The 23,061-nt window shown below is 41.5% G+C and overlaps 3 protein-coding genes across 3 annotated transcripts in view; 1 reads left to right on the top strand and 2 right to left on the bottom strand.

Moving 5' to 3' along the window:
* Positions 1 to 41: 41 nt before the first annotated feature.
* LOC134676899 (testis-expressed protein 9-like) lies at positions 42 to 3,591 on the bottom strand. Its single transcript, XM_063535283.1, has 6 exons — positions 3,364 to 3,591; positions 1,624 to 1,939; positions 1,457 to 1,554; positions 980 to 1,120; positions 366 to 533; positions 42 to 248 (listed from the first exon to the last, which is right to left on the bottom strand). The coding sequence occupies exons 1-6, from the start codon at positions 3,466 to 3,468 to the stop codon at positions 42 to 44; spliced, it is 1,035 nt and encodes a 344-aa protein (XP_063391353.1). The 5' UTR covers positions 3,469 to 3,591.
* A 662-nt stretch (positions 3,592 to 4,253) lies between these two features.
* Positions 4,254 to 23,061, top strand: part of LOC134676997 (uncharacterized) — a 95,955-nt gene continuing 77,147 nt past the window's right edge. Inside the window, exon 1 of the mRNA XM_063535371.1 lies at positions 4,254 to 4,481. The gene's annotated coding sequence lies outside the window, so the exon portion shown is untranslated. The remainder of the gene's footprint in view (positions 4,482 to 23,061) is intronic.
* On the bottom strand, positions 16,332 to 18,139 carry LOC134676911 (uncharacterized). Its single transcript, XM_063535294.1, has 2 exons — positions 16,955 to 18,139; positions 16,332 to 16,434 (listed from the first exon to the last, which is right to left on the bottom strand). Exons 1-2 carry the CDS (start codon positions 18,137 to 18,139, stop codon positions 16,354 to 16,356), a joined length of 1,266 nt encoding a protein of 421 aa, XP_063391364.1. The 3' UTR covers positions 16,332 to 16,353.

The raw sequence follows: 23,061 nt of genomic DNA, 5'->3' as shown, positions 1-23,061 counted from the left end.
ATTGGGACGTGGGAACAAAAATAAAACCCAGTGATGGCTATCTAATCTTTATCCAAAAACTTGCAATACTCTTTTTCAAGTGCTTTGATTGCTATATCTGTAGTCAATAAGGCGTTTTGTCGCTTCAAGTTTTCGATGAGCTCAGCTTGTTTGTGAATACGAGACGCCAGCGTTTTAGTTCGTGACTCTAATCCAGAGATGGCGTTGTGATGCGAGGCCGAAAGCTCCCGGGATGCTGATCGAAATTCCTGCAACAATGGGTTATTTAAATTGAATCAGTTTGTGATAACTTTTGGCGGTTTCACCGATCTTAGAATCCTGCCACAGCATGTTCAGTATATTATTAAATAGCGTTGTAAGCAAACCTTTTCAATGATCTTAGCGCTCTCCAGTTCCTTCCGCAATTTATCGACAGTTCTCTCGTAAGAGCTTTGTTTGGACTCTTCGCTGGCAATCTTCGATGTCAGCTGCTTCATACGACATGTTTGACTGTCTAATTCTGATCTCTGTTTCTCGCAAATACGCTCTTTTTCCTGTCAAACAAGTACAAATCATACAATATTTTCTATCAATACTTAGTAGAGTAATCAGTCAGCTGTTGTGAGAATGCTTCGTATAAAGAAGTGAAGTCGTATTTTCATGAAGATTCAAGCCGGACACGCAGCCCGTCCATCTGATTCTACCAAAGAGAAACTAATATAGACGGGCATGATGTAAAAACTACCAAAAATCATCAATACGACTTTTATTTTATGATATTGGAGGTAAACACGCGGACGACTCGCCTGATTGTAGTCAATTACCGTCGACCATTGACACACGCAACACCAGGAAGAGTTGTAAATGAGTTGCCGGCCTTTAAGACGAGAGTGTAACGCTCTTTTCTTTAATATTTGAAGATCGTAATATCGGAAATACCATGGGAAACAGTTTAACTCACAGTTTTGCTGTGCGAGGCAGGAAGTTTTTGAATACTTACATTAAGCCGGTTTTGCAGCGACGCACACTTGGCCTTTGCACTGCTCAGCTCAGCATTCAAGTTGTTAATGTTGTTCAAAAACGTCAGCCTCTCAGATTCCAGGTCTGCTTGGCGTGCTAGATGTTTCTTACATTGCGATGCCTGTAAACATCATGAAGGGCAGGATTCAGGATTACACGAAGGATGTCTTGATATATTTATTATAGATTAATAATTATTAAACAAAGATAATTTTGTACAGAGGCGTATTGACAAAGTAAATATACTGCCATCTTTCGACACAGGGTTAAAACTTTAGAACGCCATTTGACATTGATCCTTGTTCTTTCGCCGATCTGTCTTAAAATTGTTAAATATCAAAGATGTCACCATCTACACGGGTATAGGCCAAAGGTATGGCGCCATCTTTTCAAACATAATTTTTCGGAGGCACGTTTTTTTCTTAAACTTTATTTACTTTTTAAAGAAAAATCTTACTTTCTTGTCAATAGTCGCCTGCAAGGTGTCTACTTGCTCTTGCAGTAACTTTGCCTTGGATGCCAAAAATTTACATACACTTTCCACAGTTGCACCATCTGAAAAATAAAGCATAGGAAGATAATTAGACAATATTATCATAAGAAATGTTAATTATATTTCCTCACCTTTAGCAAAAGATGACGGCAGAATCTTTTCTTGGATATTCATTATAACAAAAGCATGTAAAAACTCATTATTGAAGTCCCTTCGTTTTTCTGGGGTTCCAAAATCACTGGCATGATGGTCACAGCCGTGGTCTTTGCAATTTGTCTCTGATTCAGGCTTCACAGTTATTTTGGCGGGTGATTTTGTTTTAATTTTTGTTGGAGTACTTTTTGGAGAAGGGCTGGACTTGGGAGTGTCGCAGCAATGTTTTTTATAATTTGAGTGTTCGTGTAGTGAAATATTTTGAGGTATTTCTGAGAAAAAATCTGGCTTTTGCTGAAACATAAAAAAAACAAAAGTAAATGTAAGACAGCTACAATCATATTGTAACACCCTCACAGGGTAACATGTACGCTTCCTAACATTGTATTTAATTAACATCATGTATTTCTATGCATCAATGTACATGTATGCAATAAATGACAATAAACAATAAAATAGTTTTTATTTTATATTTGATGTACAGACGAAAGTCTTTAATCAATGTGTGTTACCAGTGATGACTTACGGCTCCGAAACGTGGTCTTTCACTATCGGCCTCATCTCAAAACTCAAAGTCGCTCAACGAGCTATGGAGAGGGCTATGCTCGGAGTTTCTCTGCGTGATCGAATCAGAAATGAGGAGATCCGTAGACGAACTAAAGTCACCGACATAGCCCACCGAATTAGCAAGCTGAAGTGGCAATGGGCAGGCCACATTGCGCGCAGAGAAGATGGCCGATGGGGTCGAAAAGTGCTCGAGTGGAGACCACGGACTAGCAAGCGCAGCGTAGGACGTCCACCCACAAGATGGACGGACGACCTTGTTAAGGCCGCCGGAAGACGCTGGATGCGGATCGCTTCCAACCGGTACGAGTGGAGGTCCAAGGGGGAGGCCTATGTTCAGCAGTGGACGTCTTATGGCTGAGATGATGATGATGTACAGTTAAATAGCAATAGTAACAGGCTTTGTGGAACGCCATTTTAGTGAACTTAGAAAAGTTAAATAAATCCCTAAATCAGGGGTGCGAAACTCCTGAGATCGGTCAAACTCGGCTCCGCTCGGCTCAGCATTGCTCCGAGCAATTATTAGGGTTGGCACCACTTGACTACCTTCTGCGTGCACGACCACAGATAAGATAATCACTTGAATTTTGACAACCCTAAATAGCCGAAAGAGATAGTGTCATATATTAGAAAGGGATAGCATGATTCGACCCTGAACCGCTGTCAAACTTCGGTTTTGTAAGAAGTTTCCTTTCTGTACGGTAGTACTATTATTTATTCTGTGAAATGACACACGTCAAAGACAAATCTTGCACACATCGACTGGTTCGTTAGCTTGTGTGAAAAATAATAACTTTACTAAGGATATTTCAAAATATTGCGAAATAGATGAACGTGCTTCGACATTAGCCACGTCAAATTAAGCCGAATTTGGGCAAGCTGCGGAAATAATTCGTGTAGTTTTGAAAATTGGTACAGGCATACCTTGTGGTGTCTAGATAAACATACTAAAAGTCCTCGAGGGTAGGGGGTGTGCACAGAATGTGTAGGCACAGAATAAATAATAGTACTACCGTACACTATTATTTATTCTGTGCCTAAATTACCTAGTTAACAACACGTTACGTTAGATGGCGCTGTAGTAAGAACGGGCAAAAGTATTGGGTATCAATATCAAATTTTATTGGGTATCAATCAAGTATCAATCTACTTACCATTGCTTTTTCTATCTGCTTCATCAAACTCTCTGTCTTCTTTTCTAATTGTTTATTAAGCTTTTTAAACTCTTTTTCCTTCTCAAGTAAGTCAGCGGAATCCATCTTAATGGATATTATGTTATTTATTAACAGGAAAGTAGTTAACGATAAATATCCAGATCAATTATCCGATAATAAGCAAAATACAACTGTTTTACTGAAAATTTCTGGTATTCAGAGACCTCTTTGATTTGGTTACGTAATATTGTAATCAAACAAAGTCGTTACTATGACAACGTGATGATCAATACAGTTACTTGACTATAGTCATATCGATATCTTTTTCTGTTTTTATATGCCTTTAATGAATCTTTAAAAGCAGAATTTAACACCTTAATTCATATAATATTATAATATCTTTTAGTAACGTTAATTTTTAACGGATAAATTATTATTTTAGTTGTTGTTGACCACATTGAGCTGCCATCTAGCATTGAAAAATGTTCTAAACAAATATGGCCGACTCGCGTCAAAAACAGCTGTGCGTCGACCAATGAGAACCGTTTTTCAAATGTCAATATGCCATGAATCTCGTGCTACAGACACATAATATAATTGTTGACACATTGCTTTGTCTCCCATATGATCTATTACCAGAGACCTATGGCATAAAACTTATACGACGCAATGAAAATTTATAGACTGAAATAAAAAACATATATTGTAAACAAAATTGGATGGAAAAATGCTAATGATTGCATGAAAATCGTATCAAGGTCGCAGAGCTATTACTGGGTGTGAGCGAGACAAGAGACGGCAAAAGGAGAAAGGACGTTAAAACTGTGTCTGTACCACGATTTCACTGGTTTCTGGCAATCGATTGGCCAATGGGAGAGTTCTAAACCAGCTGACATTTTAGTTTGCGACTAGAGCGAGCGATACTCGGACGCTCGCTCAGATTTATCAAAGCGTTTTACCTGAGTAAAAAATCCATTTGGACAGCATTTCTGCGTGTCCGGACTTGACTCACAGTGTAATAATGTATTTGAAGAGAAAAAGACACGATTATCGAAGTGTTATATTATAGCGTAGGTGTTCATAAGTGGAGTTGACGACTAAGTTTGCCAATAAAAAAGGTATGTGTTTCCATATGTTTGGGTTCCACTGTGGTTTCACCGCGTAATATACATAATCGGACAGCTATTTTCTTTGTGTTAGTGTTAATATTGCTTGCCGTGTGATCCTCCACGGATTTAGAAAGTTATTAGGTATACAGGTTTGGCATATTACTCGGGCAGTTTGCAGAGTATATTGTGCCATTTAAGTTCTTTACAAAGAGTACACAACGTAATTTATCAGGTTATTAGCATACATATAGTTTATTTACTAAAGTTTCTTTCCGTGAAAACAACATTATTGTATCAGGATTTTACTAGAATGTACGCAACTGTGAATTTATCTTGTAAATATAAATCAGCTGTGTTTTTTTTAAAGTGGGTCTTGGACCAAGGCATGTTTTTTTTATAACGGATTAAGCTCTCAGCCAAGCCCTTTAGACCTGTCCGTCAGTCCGGTTAGTGATGTGCGTTTTTTATCGATTTTACCGGTTCGAAATCTAGATTATATACGTGAACCTATGTTGGAAGAACGGTAAATTTTCACCTTTTGAACGAATGTTTAATCTTGGTATGTGTGTTTGACGTGTTAATTATTACTTAAGATTTCTGTCAACATTTGTTTTTGCTTGTTTATACAATGAAGTAATATGGCATGAGTTTGTTTATTCTGTCTTAATTGCCTTATATTACAAATGCAGTTTGTAAAACCTCAGACTTTGTTCAATAGTGAACTTTTGATCTTCATTCTGCATAATATTTTTTTATTTACCTGTTTCGCACCCGAACAGCTGTTTTTGTGACGTCATATCGGCCATTTTGTATCTAACATGGCGGTTCGTTTCCTTTTCTACGGTAATAGCAGACTTAAGTTTGTTTTACATATTTAGTAATAAATATTTAGTAAATTTTACTTACCTACAAATATTAAATATTTTCAATTACCTACATTAGCATTACACCAAAAAAAAAACTTTAAAACTTGATGGAAACAGAAATACGTTACCTATCGTAAGTATGAAAATAATCTTAGTTTATACTTAAATTTGAAATTTTCGTAATATATGTCCTACATAGTTTCCTATTTTTTTACTGTCGTAAATTGATGACGTTATCTGGTGTAAGTTATGTTAGTTTTCAACTTTCATATTTAATTTAAATAGGTATGAACATTTAAATAAAATAGTGTCTTAGGAGTATTCTACTTGTTTCTTTGTCCAATTTGTGTTGCGTCTCACATTTTGCTTAATGAGAGAGTGAGGCGCAATGACATTGGACAAGTTTAATACCTACCACTCTAACTAATATAGGTTCATAATTTAAAATTGCGAATTGTTTCGCTAAAACTATTAATTATTCATTATCTTAGACCTTGACTTTAAAAAGTAATTTGACGTTTAACAGGTTCATAGCTACAGCAACTTTCACCAACGCCTTACGCGGTTATAATAACATTGAAGCGGATCCGTACGCCGCCGGTGTGCGAGGGAGACAGCGATATGCACGTATAAAGCGGTGTCTCGCTCACACACCGGAGTGACGGATCCGTATCCGTGGAGCCACCCTTATCTAAACTGCCTAGGTTCTATTCGAATCCAATGAATTTGTAATGATGATAGACAAGCGTACAGCGTACTCTGTTGCACTTGTAAATTCGTACGTAAGTGTGACAGGGAGGCAACACATCGAACGTGTTTCGCGGTAGGCCCTCAGAGTTACAGACTACTAGAAAAAGGAAACCGACACCTTTTGTCTTCGGGCGCTAGTTACTTCAGCTGGCGAAGGTAATATTATTATAGATCGATATTCGATAGGTACTTATTATGCATATAAAATTACGGAGAATGGTAATACGGGTTTTAAAAATCATTTTTTGTTAAAGTGTATATTTTAGGAAATAATCGCTTCGAAAGAAACAAAATGTATGTGAGGATTCTTTTTTCATTTCTACCCTATGGATATTGGATAGGTCTTTCAAAATAAATAGGGGTTTTAGACAAATTTTTTTTTGATAAAGTGAATATTTTCGTAAAAAATCGCGTTGAAAGACCAAAAGGTTGTTTTTACAAGCAAATTTTCCGCGTAATTATTACGATTGAACTAGGGTATCGATCTGGGTTCGGATACCGGTATTTTTTTGTATGGGAACGAAAACTGTATTACATTTCATTTAAAACTGTATTTTTTCGTTCTTTGTTAATTATTTAAACGAAAACTGTATATTTTCGTTCTTTGTTAATTATTTCATTCCTAATTGGGCAATCTAATAATACGAAGTCATAACCTAAATATACAACCGAGTCTTTCGATTATAAAATAATTCGAAAAAATATAGTAAATCGAAGTTTTTGCAAGAAACCGGTTCTTATCCCTGTTATCGATAGGTACCTATGATGAACAAAGTTATCGACATGGTAGGCAACCAAGTGTGGCTTTCTAATACCACGCGATTGAAAAAGACAAACAACTCTCATTGTCACGCTGTCATATGAGTAATCGTATCACTATTCGTAAGTAACTAACTATTCGTAAGTGCTTGTTCCTAGGCCTACATGAATAAAGTATATTTTGACTTGACTTGACCACACAACTTTATAAAGATTCCCATTTTTCTCCAAATGGAAATGTATTATGACATTTGGACTCTGACGTCACGATTCCGGTTATTATAGATCGGCACGAAGGGCTGCCAAAACGGATGTCAACAATCTGTCAATCAACCATGTTTTTGTACTACCTATTTAGTTACCAGTGGTTACTAGTTACTTATTGTTGGATGTCTTACCTGTACCGGTAGGCGTGACTTACTCCGCGATTTTATCGCTTTGCTACTGGTAGGTAGCTAAAAGTACATCCGTTCGACCCCAATTTTGGGGTTTGCCATAAGCCGCGCGTGGCGCTGTCGCCACCTAGCGGCCATATCTGTGCTGATCGTGACAGACGCGTTTTGTTAGAGAGTGAGTCTTCAGTACCTAGTGCTAATTTATTCTGTGGTACCGGTCTTTGTTGGGTCATTTTGTGACAGTCATTTGACGATATGGTCCTAAATTCCTAATACTAAGGAGGTATTCAATAGCAAGTGGGTTTTCTTCAACGTTGGCTTTCTGCTGTGTGTACATTTTTCACTATAGGACATAGGTTTTATGGCGTTATAGACAATTTGCGTTGTAGTTTTTCTGCCGTGTAGCCATTTTGGTAGGTGTTCACTCCTGGACCCCCTGATTTAATGTTTTAGTTTTTTAGTCGATAAAGTCGATGTTATTCACAATGAATGTGATATTGTCAAGAATGTCAAGAAAATTATGCCGCATAGTCTGTTGCACGTAACGATGATTTTAACAACAGGTTTACTTAAATTCAAATACCGAAACGCATATTGCGAGGATCTTTCTTTTTTACTCCAATGAAGGCGTAATTAATTATTAGAATAACAAAGAAAGATGCCCGCAATTTGCGAACTTCTATTTTCGCGGAAATAGCCCAGTTTCCAGTTTGGTTACCCACAAAATTTAATTTAGACCTTGGTTGACCTTACGCTACGTCTTACGTAGGCGAACAACGCGCGAACGCGGCGCGGCGCGGCGCGGCGAAAGCGGCCGCCGCCGCGCCGCGCCGCGCCGCGCCGCCTGACATTCGCGTGCAAATCGCGCCGCACCGCGTTCGCAACGAGATCGCTTACGTAGGACACTTCTATGGGCATCAAAGGATTGATTTCGCCGCGCCGCGCCGCGCCGCGTTCGCGCGTTGTTCGCCTACGTAAGACGTAGCGTTACTTCACATTATTCCTTATTCGTCCCCTATTTTACATATGAAACCTGTTATAAAAACAAAAACAATATATTAGCATAAAGTAGTAAATCTAAAAATAAATTGTAGTGATGTAAACAAAACAAAGCATTTATCTACTAGGTACGTAAAGTCAATAAACTTTCTTTTCTCATTTACAGCTGTGCAGTACACATAAATTATCTCAGTTCGAAAATAGCCTAAGTTTTATTATAATTGATTAAAACTGGAAAGTCTGAGTCAGTGTCGAACAAGGTATAAATGTAATATTTAAGGACTGCGTCGTAAATTAGGCTAGTTTAGGTATAGGTATAGTATATTATTGTTTTATTCTTATTCTTACCCACTTATTCACGTTTACTAAAGTCACAGAATATAAATAATATTACTAGGTACAGAAGACTCACTCCCTAACAAAACGCGTCTGTTACGATCAGCACAGATATGGCCGCTAGGTGGCGACAGCGCCACGCGCGGCTTATGGCAAACCCCAAAATTGGGACCGAACGGATGTACTTTTAGCTACCTGTAGCAAAGCGACGAAATCGCGGAGTGAGCCACGCCTGGTATAGTACATTATTGTTGTATTCTTACCCCCTTATTCATAAACGTTTACTAAAGTTGACAAGCCGATAATAATCGTTTGTCCCTTTCCGACGTACTGGTATGATGGAAAGGGACAAACGATTATTATCGGCTTGTCATGTGTGACAACACAATTTTGGGAGATAAATTGTATGGAGTTGACATCTGTCACCGTGCCCATCGTGTTTGAAAAATGCATACATCATAAAGAGGAAATCCGCTGTTTCACATGAAAAAGTTCAGTATAAATCTAAATAGCGGAGTAGATATACCTATTACTGGGTAAATGTTTGATTTGTTGTATAGGTATTAACAGATTAACAAGGGAAATAACTTAATAAATAAATGATTCAACAGTTGTCGTTTCTTCCCTTCTGATTATATAAATGTCGCTAGTGCAATATAAGTCAGTTGTGATAGTATTTATTTATGTCTAGGCGAAGATAAGGCTATTTTACACTGTTTACAACTGACAGGTCATTTGTACCGATTAAAACTATAACGAGCTAAAATGGCGGTTGCAGGGGACCTACCGCGAAAACCGAAATTCGCAAATTGCGGGGATCTTTCTCTTTTGCTCCAATGAATGCGTAATTAGAGTGACAGAGAAAGAAGCCCGCAATTTGCGAACTTCGATTTTAGCGATAATAGTCCAGCTCCGCATTACGGAGTATCGATTTTCCGGTTTTTATCGGTTAATATAATTAAATCGCTTAACTTCAAACACCGGTAAATCCATCTGTCAGATTGTGCGATTTTGGTATTAAGAAAAGGTAATAGGGTAGATATTTGCTGAGAGGGTCGAATGGATTTACCCGAGTTAGAAGTTAAGCGACACAAATACAAGCTTTTATTTAGATTCACTTATCCCGTAATCCGTAATTTTAATCTTGTAAGCTAAATTAGAACGACTTCCCGTTATTCGATTGAGATGAAATATTACTTACATATATATACTCAGTTGAGTGACAATTCAATATTATCAATCAAATTAATTATTTTCAGGCAACTAAGGCCCATTAATACCATACAAACTAACGTACGATAGTCATCTTGGCAAGGCCCCCAGAACAGCTTAACTATGCGGACGATGCATGTCATACGATATTATTCGTCTCGTCTATTTATTCCATGGCGGTTATCATTACTTAGAAAAAATAATTGAAGTACCTATTTTACTAAAATGATATTCCATTTCTAAAATAAAAAACAACGAATTTTTAAATCTACGGACAATCATAATAGGTACCCATATTCATTGTCAATACGATTGTTGTTTAACATTGTATGCATGAAAATCATACCTACACCTACCTGTCACGTGAATAATGTTGTTTATGTGTTAACATAGTATTATTGACCTGCAGCTGATAACTACAGTGACTACTGTGACTACATTGAATGACATTTCAATAACATATTTATAAAAAAAACATGTTTTGTGCTTGAGCAAAATATGTGCACTTTATATGTAAATATGAACACTACTTATAGTTATTAATAGATCGCAGTTGATACGTAAATAATTATTTGGGACAATTTTACACATATCGACCTAGCCCCAACTAAGCAAAGCTTGTACTAAGGGACGATACATATATTTACATACATACATACTTGATTACTTATACACATAGGTAACATCCATAACTCAGGGACAAAAATCGAGATTTTAACAAATAAATGCCTTTACCGGGATTCAAACCAGGGATCTCCTAATTCGTAGGCAGGGTCACTACCAACTAGGCTGGGAGACCGTTAAAATACCGTTAAATCGGTTACAAGCATTAAACATACGTTTTAACGTTAGCCGCTTTTAATTAAAATACACAAAAACAACTTAAAGTCAATTATCTATAAACTGCTGGTTGGGATTTATTTCAGACATTCGCATCATCACCTTTATGACGTCATCAGCAAAACGACGAAAGTTCAATGGTTTATGACCTTCACGCATGAAGCTACTTGAGTTGAGTGCCAAATTTTATTACGATACTTTTACCGGTTTTCCGGCTTTACCTTCTCCGATATGTTCCAAATTGTGGTGTGATTTCTTTCAGTTTTTGTTAGGTATACCGGTTTTCAATATTACTTGTGTAATGTTACATATGTGAATGAGGTTAAAAATATTACCCACAGATTATACTGTTTCCAATTAGAACGAAAAGAGTCAGAAGTATATGGTTTATGTTTCTTTGGATTTGACATATCTAATGACATTTTTTTAACGATCGCAGCGCCATCTGCGTTAGGCTTGTATTGTGCTGTACTAATTTACCATTGCTCCGAACAATTATTATGTCCCTTTGCGTGCAGGACCACAGATAAGATAATGACTTGAATTTCAACAACCCTAAATAGCCGAAAGGGATAGTGCCATCATGACCACAGACAGGGACAGCATTTGCCCCTGAACCGCTGTCAAACTTCGTTTTTGTAGGATGTTTCCTTTCTGTACAGTAGTACTATTATTTATTCTGTGCCTCAGTTTTTAAACGATTGCAGCGCCACATCTGCGATCTGTGAGTGTTTATCGTCATCGTAATTTACCGGTATTCCGGCTGGCATTGTCCCCTCACTAGCGTACGCCCTTCAAAGTGCGTAGCCCGGTCGCGAACCTCGGGTTTTTCAACTCTTTTTATTAAAGTTACGGTCTTTTTACTTTCGAAACGACTTTCTTTCACTTTCCAGTCTCAGGTATGTACGCATTGTTTTATTTGAAACTGTTGAGTTTTAGCTCGCTTTTTGTTCTGGGGCAACATAGTAGCCAATTTTAAGAACTAATTTTGTTGAATTACTTTTTTCAAATTTAAAAAGTTGTACTGTTACTGTGGGGCTTCATCGATTTGTTTATGTTGAAATATGAAATATATATAATGAAAAAGTTTTTCATACAAATTTCAGGTGTCAGTTTTGTAACAGTCCATACAAAATGTATGTGAAAATGCGTTACTAAACTGTCATTTTTTTTGGGACATATTTTTTTTTCATTATAAATTGATAGTCCTCGTGATTCTGACAATGATTAGAAATAACTCAAAAGTTGATGGATTTTCGAAAAAAAGTAAATGGTACAATGTTTAAGGGGCTATTCATAATTTACGTCATTTCAAATTAGGGGGGGGGGTCTGGATATCGGATGATGGTAGCATGACGTAGGAGGAAACAGGGTCATTCGAAGCATGATTTTTGGATAATTTTAGGGGGGGGGGGGGTCAAAAATCGACGACGTAATTTATGGACAGCCCCTAAGTGAAAATGCCCTTGTCAGTACCAAACTGGTTGTATATAGCCACACTGTTATGGTTATGGCTCCTCTACACGATGGGCCAGCGCCAACCACTCCAAGGGACGCAGCCATGCGGTAGAATGCCAGCAATATCACTTGCTCCCTCTAAAACCGACCACTGACTAACAGTCCGCCGGACGATATCAGCCGGTTAGTTCGGAACTGTCAAATTTTTGTTCTAACTGACCGGCCGATATCGTCCGGCGGCCGGTTAGTCAGTGGTCGGCCTTACGCATAAATGCGTCCCTTGGAGTGGCCGGCGCTGGGCCATCGTGTAGAGGAGCCATTACATGCACTGTTGTTGTTGTAATGCAAGTATAAGTATTTATATAGAAGCCTGCATTGTCTCCGTGCGTTAACCCTGCGGGGTTAGACCTAATTACCTTAAAGGTCGGGCTTTGACCGGGTAAAATGTTTCAACCCTTTTAACGCTGCCTTTAAAATGTCTACTTACTTGTAAAAATATAAGATTATTACGTAATTGAGATATGGTATGAGATGGCTATAGGTATCTTTCGTCATAAATTTTGTGCAGCGGACCATATCTTTTGTCTCTTTCTAATTTCCTAATACTCCCCTTCACAAGTTCGAAAAAAGGGCGTGCAACCAACACGTTACCATTGCAATTCCACATTATATGTAAAGCGGCGAGCCCCGCTCCCGCCCGAAAAACGCGCCTGTGTGACGAAGTCTTTAGGTACATATTCGTAAACAATTTTTTTTTTATTAAATTTTATTACAATACTTATCTTATATCTACAGTGTTATTCACCCTCTGAATTTATGTGAAGGTTAAAATGTGACGTTCCCCGGCAAAAGGTACCTTATGGCGGCTAGCGCTTACGTCGCATAGCGCCGCAATAATATTGGAGCGGCGTTAATAATAGCGTAAGCGCCAACCGCTATAAGGTACCTTCACCCGTGAGACGTCACAAATTAATCAATTGCCATGTCGAAGCACGTTCATCTATTTCGCAATCTTTTGAAATATCCTTAGTAAAGTTATTATTTTTCACACAAGCTAACGAACCAGTCGACGTGTGCAAGATTTGTCTTTGACGTGTGTCATTTCACAGAATAAATAATAGTACTACCGTACAGAAAGGAAACTTCCTACAAAACCGAAGTTTGACAGCGGTTCAGGGTCGAATCATCCCAAGTAGCACAGATAGCTCTATAACTACTCACTTTTAGTTCTATCTAACGCTCTGTGCGTATTAAGACACTTATAACAGCACACTCGTGGTCCTACAGCTGTATAATAGATTTCAGTGTGTCTACGTCACAAGGCGGTTAGCCCGGACTCCCGTGGTCGCGTTCCGATACTTCTCTTTCCTTTGGTGCTCGTTGCTGGTGAGGAGCGCCTCCACCGCTCCGGTGTGACGCCTCGCGTGGTCCGGTAGGAGCTAGGCCTTCCAAAGCCTGCTGTGATGCCGCTGAGGACCCTGGCCGCTCCGGCCTGGGTGGTTCGGGTAGGTGTGGCGATGAAAAGAAACTCAATGTTTCACATGCACGTATATTTTACGTTAATCTACACTTATTCGTTCGTACACTGACGCCTGATGCGTGACAATCGTGACACGACAACTACTATTCTTAGAAAATAACTATACTGAAAACACACGCGGCGTGGTCAATGGCTGCGGCCAAGTCTAGCTTCAAACCCGGCAGGAATGCAACCTACGTGCGTTCGCTACAACGCTCCGAATCGTCCTGGTCCGGAAATAGAATCCATCGATATGAAGTTTTACCATAATGAATGTAGTGACATACCATTTAAGTTACGCTTGAGCCTCTAGGAAATTGGCCTACGATTATTGCACACGGCACATGTGAAAGGTGCTTGCACTTGGCGTAAACATTCCTGCGGGGGGGAGGCCAGAGTTGAGCTGATACCTTGAAGCACAATGGATTAGCTAGTCTAACTTACAGCACTATCAAACATTGACCACAGCAAAGTGGTGACATGAAAGAACAAGTAACCAACTAAATACTTATAAAGAAACAGTACCTAGTACAGTTGCAATTAGAAATCAGTGAGTCATCTTGATATAAATAAATTCAATTTAAACAGTAGGTACCATAAGTTGTTAACATGTGACAATACCAAAACATAACTTATAAATTAATACAGTTAAGTACACTCTACTGGTAATTTACACAATTTGACAACGGGCCGGATTAAGTCGCCGCCCTGAGTTTTTAATTTAACTGATCGTACAATATCATCTGCACCTTTAAATAATTGAATCACTCTACCTCTACGCCAGTGGAGAGGGGGTGCAGTTTCATCCTTGATTAATACTAAATCATTTAAAGCCATGTTAGGAACATGATTGTACCATTTGAGTCTGGTTTGCAAATTATTAAGGTAAGTAATATGCCATTTAGCCCAAAAGTTTTGTGAAATCTTTTGTAAAGACTGGAAATGTGATAAACATGCTACATTAGTGTCTTTCCACGGGTACTCAGGTACCGATAGCAATGGTTGCCCTATAAGAAAGTGGCCCGGAGTGAGTACTTCCAAGTCACATGGGTCCTCGGATAAAGGAACCAGAGGCCGTGAGTTAAGCACCGATTCTACTTTGGTAAATACGGTTGAAAGACCCTCGAAGGTCAGTATGCGGTCCCCTAACTCACGCTTGAGTAGGTTCTTACTACTCTTGACTGCGGCTTCTACCAAGCCTGACATGTGAGGGGCACCAGGAGGATTGAACTCCCAGCGGACACCTTGGCGACGAAATTCCTCCTGGAGGACAATTTCGTTGTCAAGTAAGAACTGACTAACCTCCTTGAGGTATGAGCTAGCACCTTTGAAATTTGTACCTTGATCGCTCCTGACTAAGGCGGGCAGCCCTCGTCGACTGACAAACCGTGTGAACGCCGCAATGAAGGCCTCGGTGCTCAGCGACGAGACGAGTTCAAGATGTACGGCTTTCGTTCCTAAACATACGAAAACACACAGATAAGCTTTGAGTGATTTAGCATTTCTGAGGTGACTACTTTTGACCCAGTAGGGACCGGCAAAATCGGTTGCTACTCCTGAAAAGGCACGAGCCGCCGTGACTCGGTCCGCTGGCAAATCTGCCATAAACGGGGCCTGCGTTGAAGCGTTGAATCTGAAACACGACATACAGCTATTGATTACGCGGGATACCACACGTCGCGCCGACGGGATCCAGTAACGTTGCCGGAGTATATTGATGAGTGCGCTCGTTGAAGCGTGACAATAGGTACGGTGATAATGCTGCATCAACATTTGAGTCCATTTATGGTCTTTAGGTAGAAGGTATGGGTGCTTAGCATCGTAACGTAAGCATGAATGCCGCAGTCGCCCTCCGACGCGAATGAAGTGATTCTCATCTACGAAAACGCTGAGTTTTTGAAGTGACTTGCAAACAATCTTGCCTCCTTTCAATAACACGATTTCATCTCTGTAAGCATCCAGTTGAACGTACTTAATCCAGTGGTTCATTGCCTCACGATTTTCGTCGATCGTTAGCGTAGGGCGAACGTTCCGTTGCGCTTTCGGCAAACGAACGTTCTTACAAAATCGCAATACGTATGACGTCACATTGATAAGCTTGTTGAACGAACTGACTCGTGATAACAGAAACTCCTCCCATGACTTCTCGGCCGGCGTAATGTGATGTAACTGTTTGAATCCGGGTAAATCTGGTGACATGGTGACCGGCATCGTCGGCCACTGTGACTCATTCGTCATTAACCATTCTGGGTTCCACCAAAGATGAAACCCGATGAGGTCCTTCGCCGTAGCCCCCCGCGATGCGACATCGGCAGGGTTCGACTCCGATCTGACATACCTCCATGTCATAGGTCGGGTTGACTGTTGAATATCTTGAACACGGTTACCTTCAAAAGTCTGTAGCACATGAGGCTTTGTGTTCAACCAACATAGCACGATTCTGGAATCTGACCAAGCATTTATGCTGTCAATCTGAACTGATTCCTCGTATGCCGCTGCGACGTGGTTTAATAACTTATAAACCAGGTGAGCTGCATTTAACTCGCTCTTCGGAATGGTTTGTTTGACTCTCCTTGACGCTACGCGAGTCTTAGCTATCACTAACCGTACTAGTACACTCCCTGACGCGTCCTCAGTCCGGAGGTACACGCAGGCTCCGTAGCCGAGCTCCGACGCATCTCCAAAGCCGTGGAGGGAGTGTGACACCGCACCGGGCAGAGTGACGCACCGCGGAATCTGTAGCTGACTCAAGTGATGTAGATCTTGAATGAGTTCATTCCATTGAAGGTCTTGAGTATGGGACAGTGGCTCATCCCACTGTAATCCATCTGTGAACAGTGATTGTAAAAACAGTTTGAATCTAAATATGATTGGTGCGCAATAGCCACACGGGTCATACAGTCTAGCTATGGTACTCAATATGCTACGTTTCGTCGTTGGTTGGCCCAACGGTATGTTGAGTTGATACGACATGGAATCTGACATGGGGTTCCACTGTATCCCTAATACCTTTATGAAACTCTTGTCGTCAGTGTCAAACTGACGAGGCATCTCACAATGCTCCTGCGGAAGATCCTGTAATAATTCTCTGCGGTTAGACGACCATTTGCGTAACTCATATCCAGCGCTCCGCATGAGTTCTATGAGTTCTGATTTGAGTTCTTGGGCCTCGGTGAGTGAATCAGCCCCAGTGAGGATGTCGTCAACATATACATCTCTGCGCATGATATGAGCAGCCGGTGAGTCTGGATGCTGGGCTTCCCAGTCATCAGCTAATCGAAGTAAGGTCCTTATCGCGATGAAAGGACTGGAGCGTAGTCCGTATGTATTGGTATTTAACTCATATACCTGTACATCCTGCGACGGATCCTCGCGCCACAGAATCAGCTGATAGCGCCTATCGCTGGGGTGTATCCACGTTTGCCGGAACATCATTCTGATGTCGGTCGTGAAGACAACTTGATGACGTCTGAAATTTAACAATATTTGAGTGATATCATTTTGAAGCGGTTTGCCTGAGTGAAGGCATTGATTGAGCGATACTCCGGTGCTTGAGTTAGCTGCAGCGTTATATACGACGCGGATCTTTTCGGATCCCTTTTTGAAAATTCCGTGGTGGGGTATTACATAGTGTTCGCTCTCGAAATTAAAGTCTGATTTGGACATATGACCAAGTGCCTCATAGTCCCTCATGAATTCCTTATATTTTTCAGCAAATACTGGATTTTTGGCCAGCCTGGCCTCCAACGAAATCAGTCTACGCATGGCTAGAGCCCTAGACTCGCCCAGCTTGGGTCGGTCTGCCCGCAGCGGCAACCGCACCATGAATTGGCCATTATCTAAACGTTGAGTAGTGGAGGTATACAACCTTTCACATTCGAGGTGTTCTGGGTGTTGCGGCCGCTCCTCGGGGGGCTGCTCCACTCTCCAAAACCTTTCTAGGACGTCCTCGAGCCGAGTAGCATGGATGCCGTAGTCCTCTACTGATGTCCCGGCGGTCGGTGTTGTTAATGATGATGGGTAATTCCAAGTTGCCCCCATCAGCACGTGACCGAAGCAGGTGCCGTACGCCTCAACACCTGGAATGTTAGTGAGTATCTTTGAACCAGTGTATATATAATTGAGCACATCCGTTCCTAGAATGATGTCCACATCCTGCGATTTATCCAAGGCAGGGTCAGCTAATTCAAGTTTTGATGAATCCAAATGAGTCCTGATCTCAGTATCATAATAAGGTATGTTTCCCGTAACCCTGTACATGACTGTAGCTACTACACTGATGATAGGCACTGTTTTCCCGCGTGGTTTGAATACAAGCTTAGCAATCGTGCCTGGCACATTTACCTTTATGTCACCTACTCCAAAAATATTATTCCCAGTAAACTGTTGGTGTACTTTGAATCTTTCTACAAATGATTTCTTCACTACGGAGCACCCCGCTCCCGAGTCAAGCAAAGCCCTAGCTTTAACATAAGACCCATTGCCTGATCTGACCATGATCACAGCTGTAGGAGAGACACGAATTGGCGCCATTCGTAGTCTTTCCTCCGGTGCACCAACAGTGGCCTGATCTCATTGTTCAGGCTCAGGACTGCTCCGAGTCCCGAAGCGCAATGAGTGGAATGACTGCTGCGCCGCTTGAACACGCGCGCCTACCTTAGCCCTCGGTATATGACCGGTGGGAATCAGCTGAGCCGGCTGAAGCGCACTATGAGGTGACCCTGTCTCCCTCCTTTGGGGTTGGTCTGGTACTGACGGCTTGGGAGACTGCGGCTTCGCAGCCCTCGGCGGAGATGTAGTCCGTCGCTGGGGAGACGGCCACCGCTCCGGCAGCGTGACTGCTCTCGACGTGCTTGGCGTGGCAAGCGGCATGACCCTTACCCGATGGACAGCTGCTTCAACTGCCATGGGTGGGGCTCTCCCCGCTGCACCACCATCGCACAGCAGTGAGTTGTGTGCGGACGACTCACACTGTGCGCACCAGTTGCGCTGCATGCACTCGCGTGCATAGTGACTGCGCAGGCATCTGAAGCATGCGCCTGACTTCCTAGCCCAGGTCTTCCGCTCCGAAATCGCCAGGTTAAGGAACTTCGGGCATTTGTACAAGCTGTGCTGGTCACTCGAGCAGTATGAGCAAAGAACAGGGGGTGAATTCACCTGATTGGTCTCTTGTTCGATGGCGAAGACCCTCGCTGGCGGTCCCGGTTTCCTGGTAGCTTGACCCGACGGCCCCGCTCTTCCTCGTGCAGGTGCGGAACCACGCTGCGCAGTTGGTTGCTCCACCGCTGCTGGCGAGACCGCTTGCTGAACCCGGCACTGCTCCTCCAACAGCGCCAGTAGCTGCGTGAGAGTGGGCAACACCTCCGGATTGCCACCGTACCTCTCCTCGTATAAGGTCTTGATTCTGTTCGGTAGTTTCTGCAAAATTATAAAAACCAATAAGTATGACCACTCCGTGATTGGCTGCTTGAGCTTCTCAAGCGCCTGGACTGACTCCCGGAGCGGGTCATAGAAAGCTGAGCGTGACCCTGCACTCCAGTGCGCCACTGAAGGCAGGTTCATGATTCGGCTAATGAATGTATCCAACAGCAGCCTGTTATTCTGATACCGAGCCCGCAATAACTGTAAAGCTACCGCGTAGTTGGGTCCGTCCATCGGAAGGTGCTGTATAATGGACAGCGCCTCCCCTTGCAACGACGACCGAAGATAGTAATGTTTCTCCGCGTCGGAGATGTCCCTACTATTGACTAACGACATAAAGAGATCATAGAAGGAGAGCCACTCTGGCAGGTTGCCACTGAAGGTGGGCAGCTGCACAGAGGGCAATTTGACTTTACCTGCCTGTCCACGGGGTGTGTGTGACTGGCCAGCCTCTCCAGCCGACGCCTCGTCTAGCTGGATCAGCAGCCGGTTAACCTCGCTGAAGCACTCCTGGTATTGAAGTCGTTCCTCCTCCTCGAGCTCACCTTCGTAGGCCAGCAGTGACTCGTGGGCCTTGACGTACTCAGTATAAATAAGATCAAAGTGCCGCTTCGCCACCGACGCGGCCATGCTGTCAGGTCGTGATGTGACCGTGCCAGCATAGTCGGTCAACATTTGGTACTTGGTGCGCAGCTGCACCTTGATTGACTTTAACGACATGACGTGAATTTACTTTACGATTAATGAAAGACACTAATTTGTGACACTATTCGACTAACAGTTTACAAGTTAGGTGGCTTTGGCTTTACCTTAAAGTTGGATTTTATATTGACGATAACCTAATTAATCTATTGGCGACACTTGACGTTGACAGATAATTCTAACCTAAATGTCCCAAACTGACGTTTGCCGCGAACCGGAAATGTCCTTATGCTAAAGATGGCCGCACTGTACGGTCCCCGTCCGTTGCCTACGCAAGAAAATGGCGGCCGACGCCTTCCCTTTTATTACGATTTGATTTGATTTTTTCGCACTATGCCCAACCGCACCGGGCTCCGTTTCCACTGAATTTAACGGCAAAAATGAATAATGCTGACACGATGAGTACTTGAAGCGATGATTACGCTACCAATGCGATGTACCGCTGCGGTGCTCGCGTTGATGACGATGGCTTTCAATAATATCGTGCTGTAATTCCTCCCCTCTGATGGGAACACCAAAAATGTCTACGTCACAAGGCGGTTAGCCCGGACTCCCGTGGTCGCGTTCCGATACTTCTCTTTCCTTTGGTGCTCGTTGCTGGTGAGGAGCGCCTCCACCGCTCCGGTGTGACGCCTCGCGTGGTCCGGTAGGAGCTAGGCCTTCCAAAGCCTGCTGTGATGCCGCTGAGGACCCTGGCCGCTCCGGCCTGGGTGGTTCGGGTAGGTGTGGCGATGAAAAGAAACTCAATGTTTCACATGCACGTATATTTTACGTTAATCTACACTTATTCGTTCGTACACTGACGCCTGATGCGTGACAATCGTGACACGACAACTACTATTCTTAGAAAATAACTATACTGAAAACACACGCGGCGTGGTCAATGGCTGCGGCCAAGTCTAGCTTCAAACCCGGCAGGAATGCAACCTACGTGCGTTCGCTACAACGCTCCGAATCGTCCTGGTCCGGAAATAGAATCCATCGATATGAAGTTTTACCATAATGAATGTAGTGACATACCATTTAAGTTACGCTTGAGCCTCTAGGAAATTGGCCTACGATTATTGCACACGGCACATGTGAAAGGTGCTTGCACTTGGCGTAAACACAGTGATATTTATATAGCTTAGGGCTGATTAAAAGCTGCATTACGGCTCTGAAAACTACCATTAATACGCAAAGAGTGATATAAAGGTATATTTGCTACGAACCTATACAGCTTTAAGGGTTATCAAATGCTTTAACCGTTATAAGGTCTGTTTAGTGGATAAAATTACGCCATGTGCTGTATAAGGAGGTAATTGTGGACTTTTATTACGTTGACTTATTAAGGGAGCACAAGTGAACTATTATGAAGCTAATAGATGTATAATGGAAAACATGTGGCACATTATACAGCTTTTCGCTTAACATGTTTACCGCTAAGCAGCTTTTATTACGCTGACTTTTAAGGGACCACGAGTGAACTAATATGAAGCCAATAGACGCATAATGGAACACCTGTGGCGCATAATACAGCTTATCGCTGAACGTGTTTACCGCTAAGCAGCTTTTATTACGCTGACTTTTTAAGGAAGCACGAATGAACTATTATGAAGCCAATAGACGTATAATGGAACATACGTGGCGCATAATACAGCTTATCGCTGAACATGTTTACCGCTAAGCAGCTTTTATTACGCTGACTTTTAAGGGAGCACAAGTGAACTAATATGAAGCCAATAGACCTATAAATGAAACACATGTGGCGCATAATACTGCTTATCACTGAAGATGTTTACCGCTAAAGCAGCTTTTATTTTGCTGACTTATTATAAGGGAGAACGAGTGAACTGTTATGAAACCAATAGACGTATAATCGAACACATGTGGCGCATAATACGGCTTAGCGCTGAACATGTTTACCGCTAAGCAGCCTATTATACTACCATTGAGACTGTGTGTATAGCGGCTATTTAAACGTTCACAAGATGCCTTATAACTGTTTAGAGGTTCACTAGTGTATCGAAAGATTGACTTGGACTTTATAGTGGTTCACTAAAGTATCTTAATCAGATATATAACAGTCGTATGCTGCATATTAGAATTTTAACGGTTCACGTTGCTTTTTAACATTGACCGCCATTTTATTGTATATAACCTACAAAATTTAAATTACTTTTCCAACTTTTAAGGGCAACAATAACGTTTTGTGCATGAGTTCTTAACCTAAATCACTAGTTTAGCACTTCCTATAACGTATTATTAACTTTTTATCTCATAATTCCGTCCAAACCACTAAAGTAGTTTTTACACAATAGCTTATTTATATCATTAATTTAAATAAATCCTGATTATTCTCGTGGCGCATTGAAATTTTCTTAGATAATGTATATATATAATGTCAATAAACTTGCATTCCCAAACATCTTTCTCACATTAATATATAAAAGATCATGTACTAACATTTAACTAAACACTTTAACAAAAAGACTTATGGTGTTGTTGCGCTAAAGGTTTTTGCTTCAATATAAATATGTTTTGTAAGGCAGAGGTGTAAAAGTATGTTAATAATTATCTTTTATTCAGCCCAACGTCAATCTTTCCCGGTATTAGGGCGCACATGTGACATATTAACTGAATAAAGGGTAACTGGTGGTCTCTTACCCAGTCAATATACACCTCTTATAACTCCTGTTACCCCTTATAATTCCATTAAATTGCTGCTACAATGCTCTTAAACAGCTATGTGAACTTAAGGCTGCATAATTTGTGCCCATTTAAGAGTTATAAAAGCTGAAAAGAGGCTTATACAGCTCTTATGCAGCTTTTTTATTCCAGCTTCAAGCGTATTCGTACTTCATTATGCGGCTGCTATACAGCTAATCTGTGCTACTTGGGATGCTATCCCTTTCTAACATATAGCACTATCCCTTTCGGCTATTAAGGGTTGTCAAAATTCAAGTGATTATCTTATCTGTGGTCGTGCACGCAAAAGCAAGTCAAGTGGTGCCAACCCTAATAATTGCTCGGAGCAATGCTAAGCCGAGCGGAGCCGAATTTGGCCGAAGTCAGGAGTTTCGCACCCCTGGTCATTTTCAATGTATTTGTCGTCATTGCAGAATGGATTTTGTATGTTAGTGTGTGAGAAGTGCGACTGTGTGCACGTTCCCCCCCGCAAAAAATGGCACAATTCTTTATACGGTAATGTAAGATATCGCTTATCGAGAAGGAAGGCCACAAACAGATCGGACTGGAGAGACTTGCTTGACCAGGCTAAGGCCCATCCGCGGCTGTAATGCCTCAGATGATGATGATGATGATGAAGATATCCCTTGGGCTCCTCCCAGCTG

This window comes from Cydia fagiglandana, chromosome 25 (assembly GCF_963556715.1).
Source record: "Cydia fagiglandana chromosome 25, ilCydFagi1.1, whole genome shotgun sequence".
Lineage (NCBI taxonomy): Eukaryota > Metazoa > Arthropoda > Insecta > Lepidoptera > Tortricidae > Cydia > Cydia fagiglandana.
This window is presented reverse-complemented; position numbering and strand designations above follow the sequence as displayed.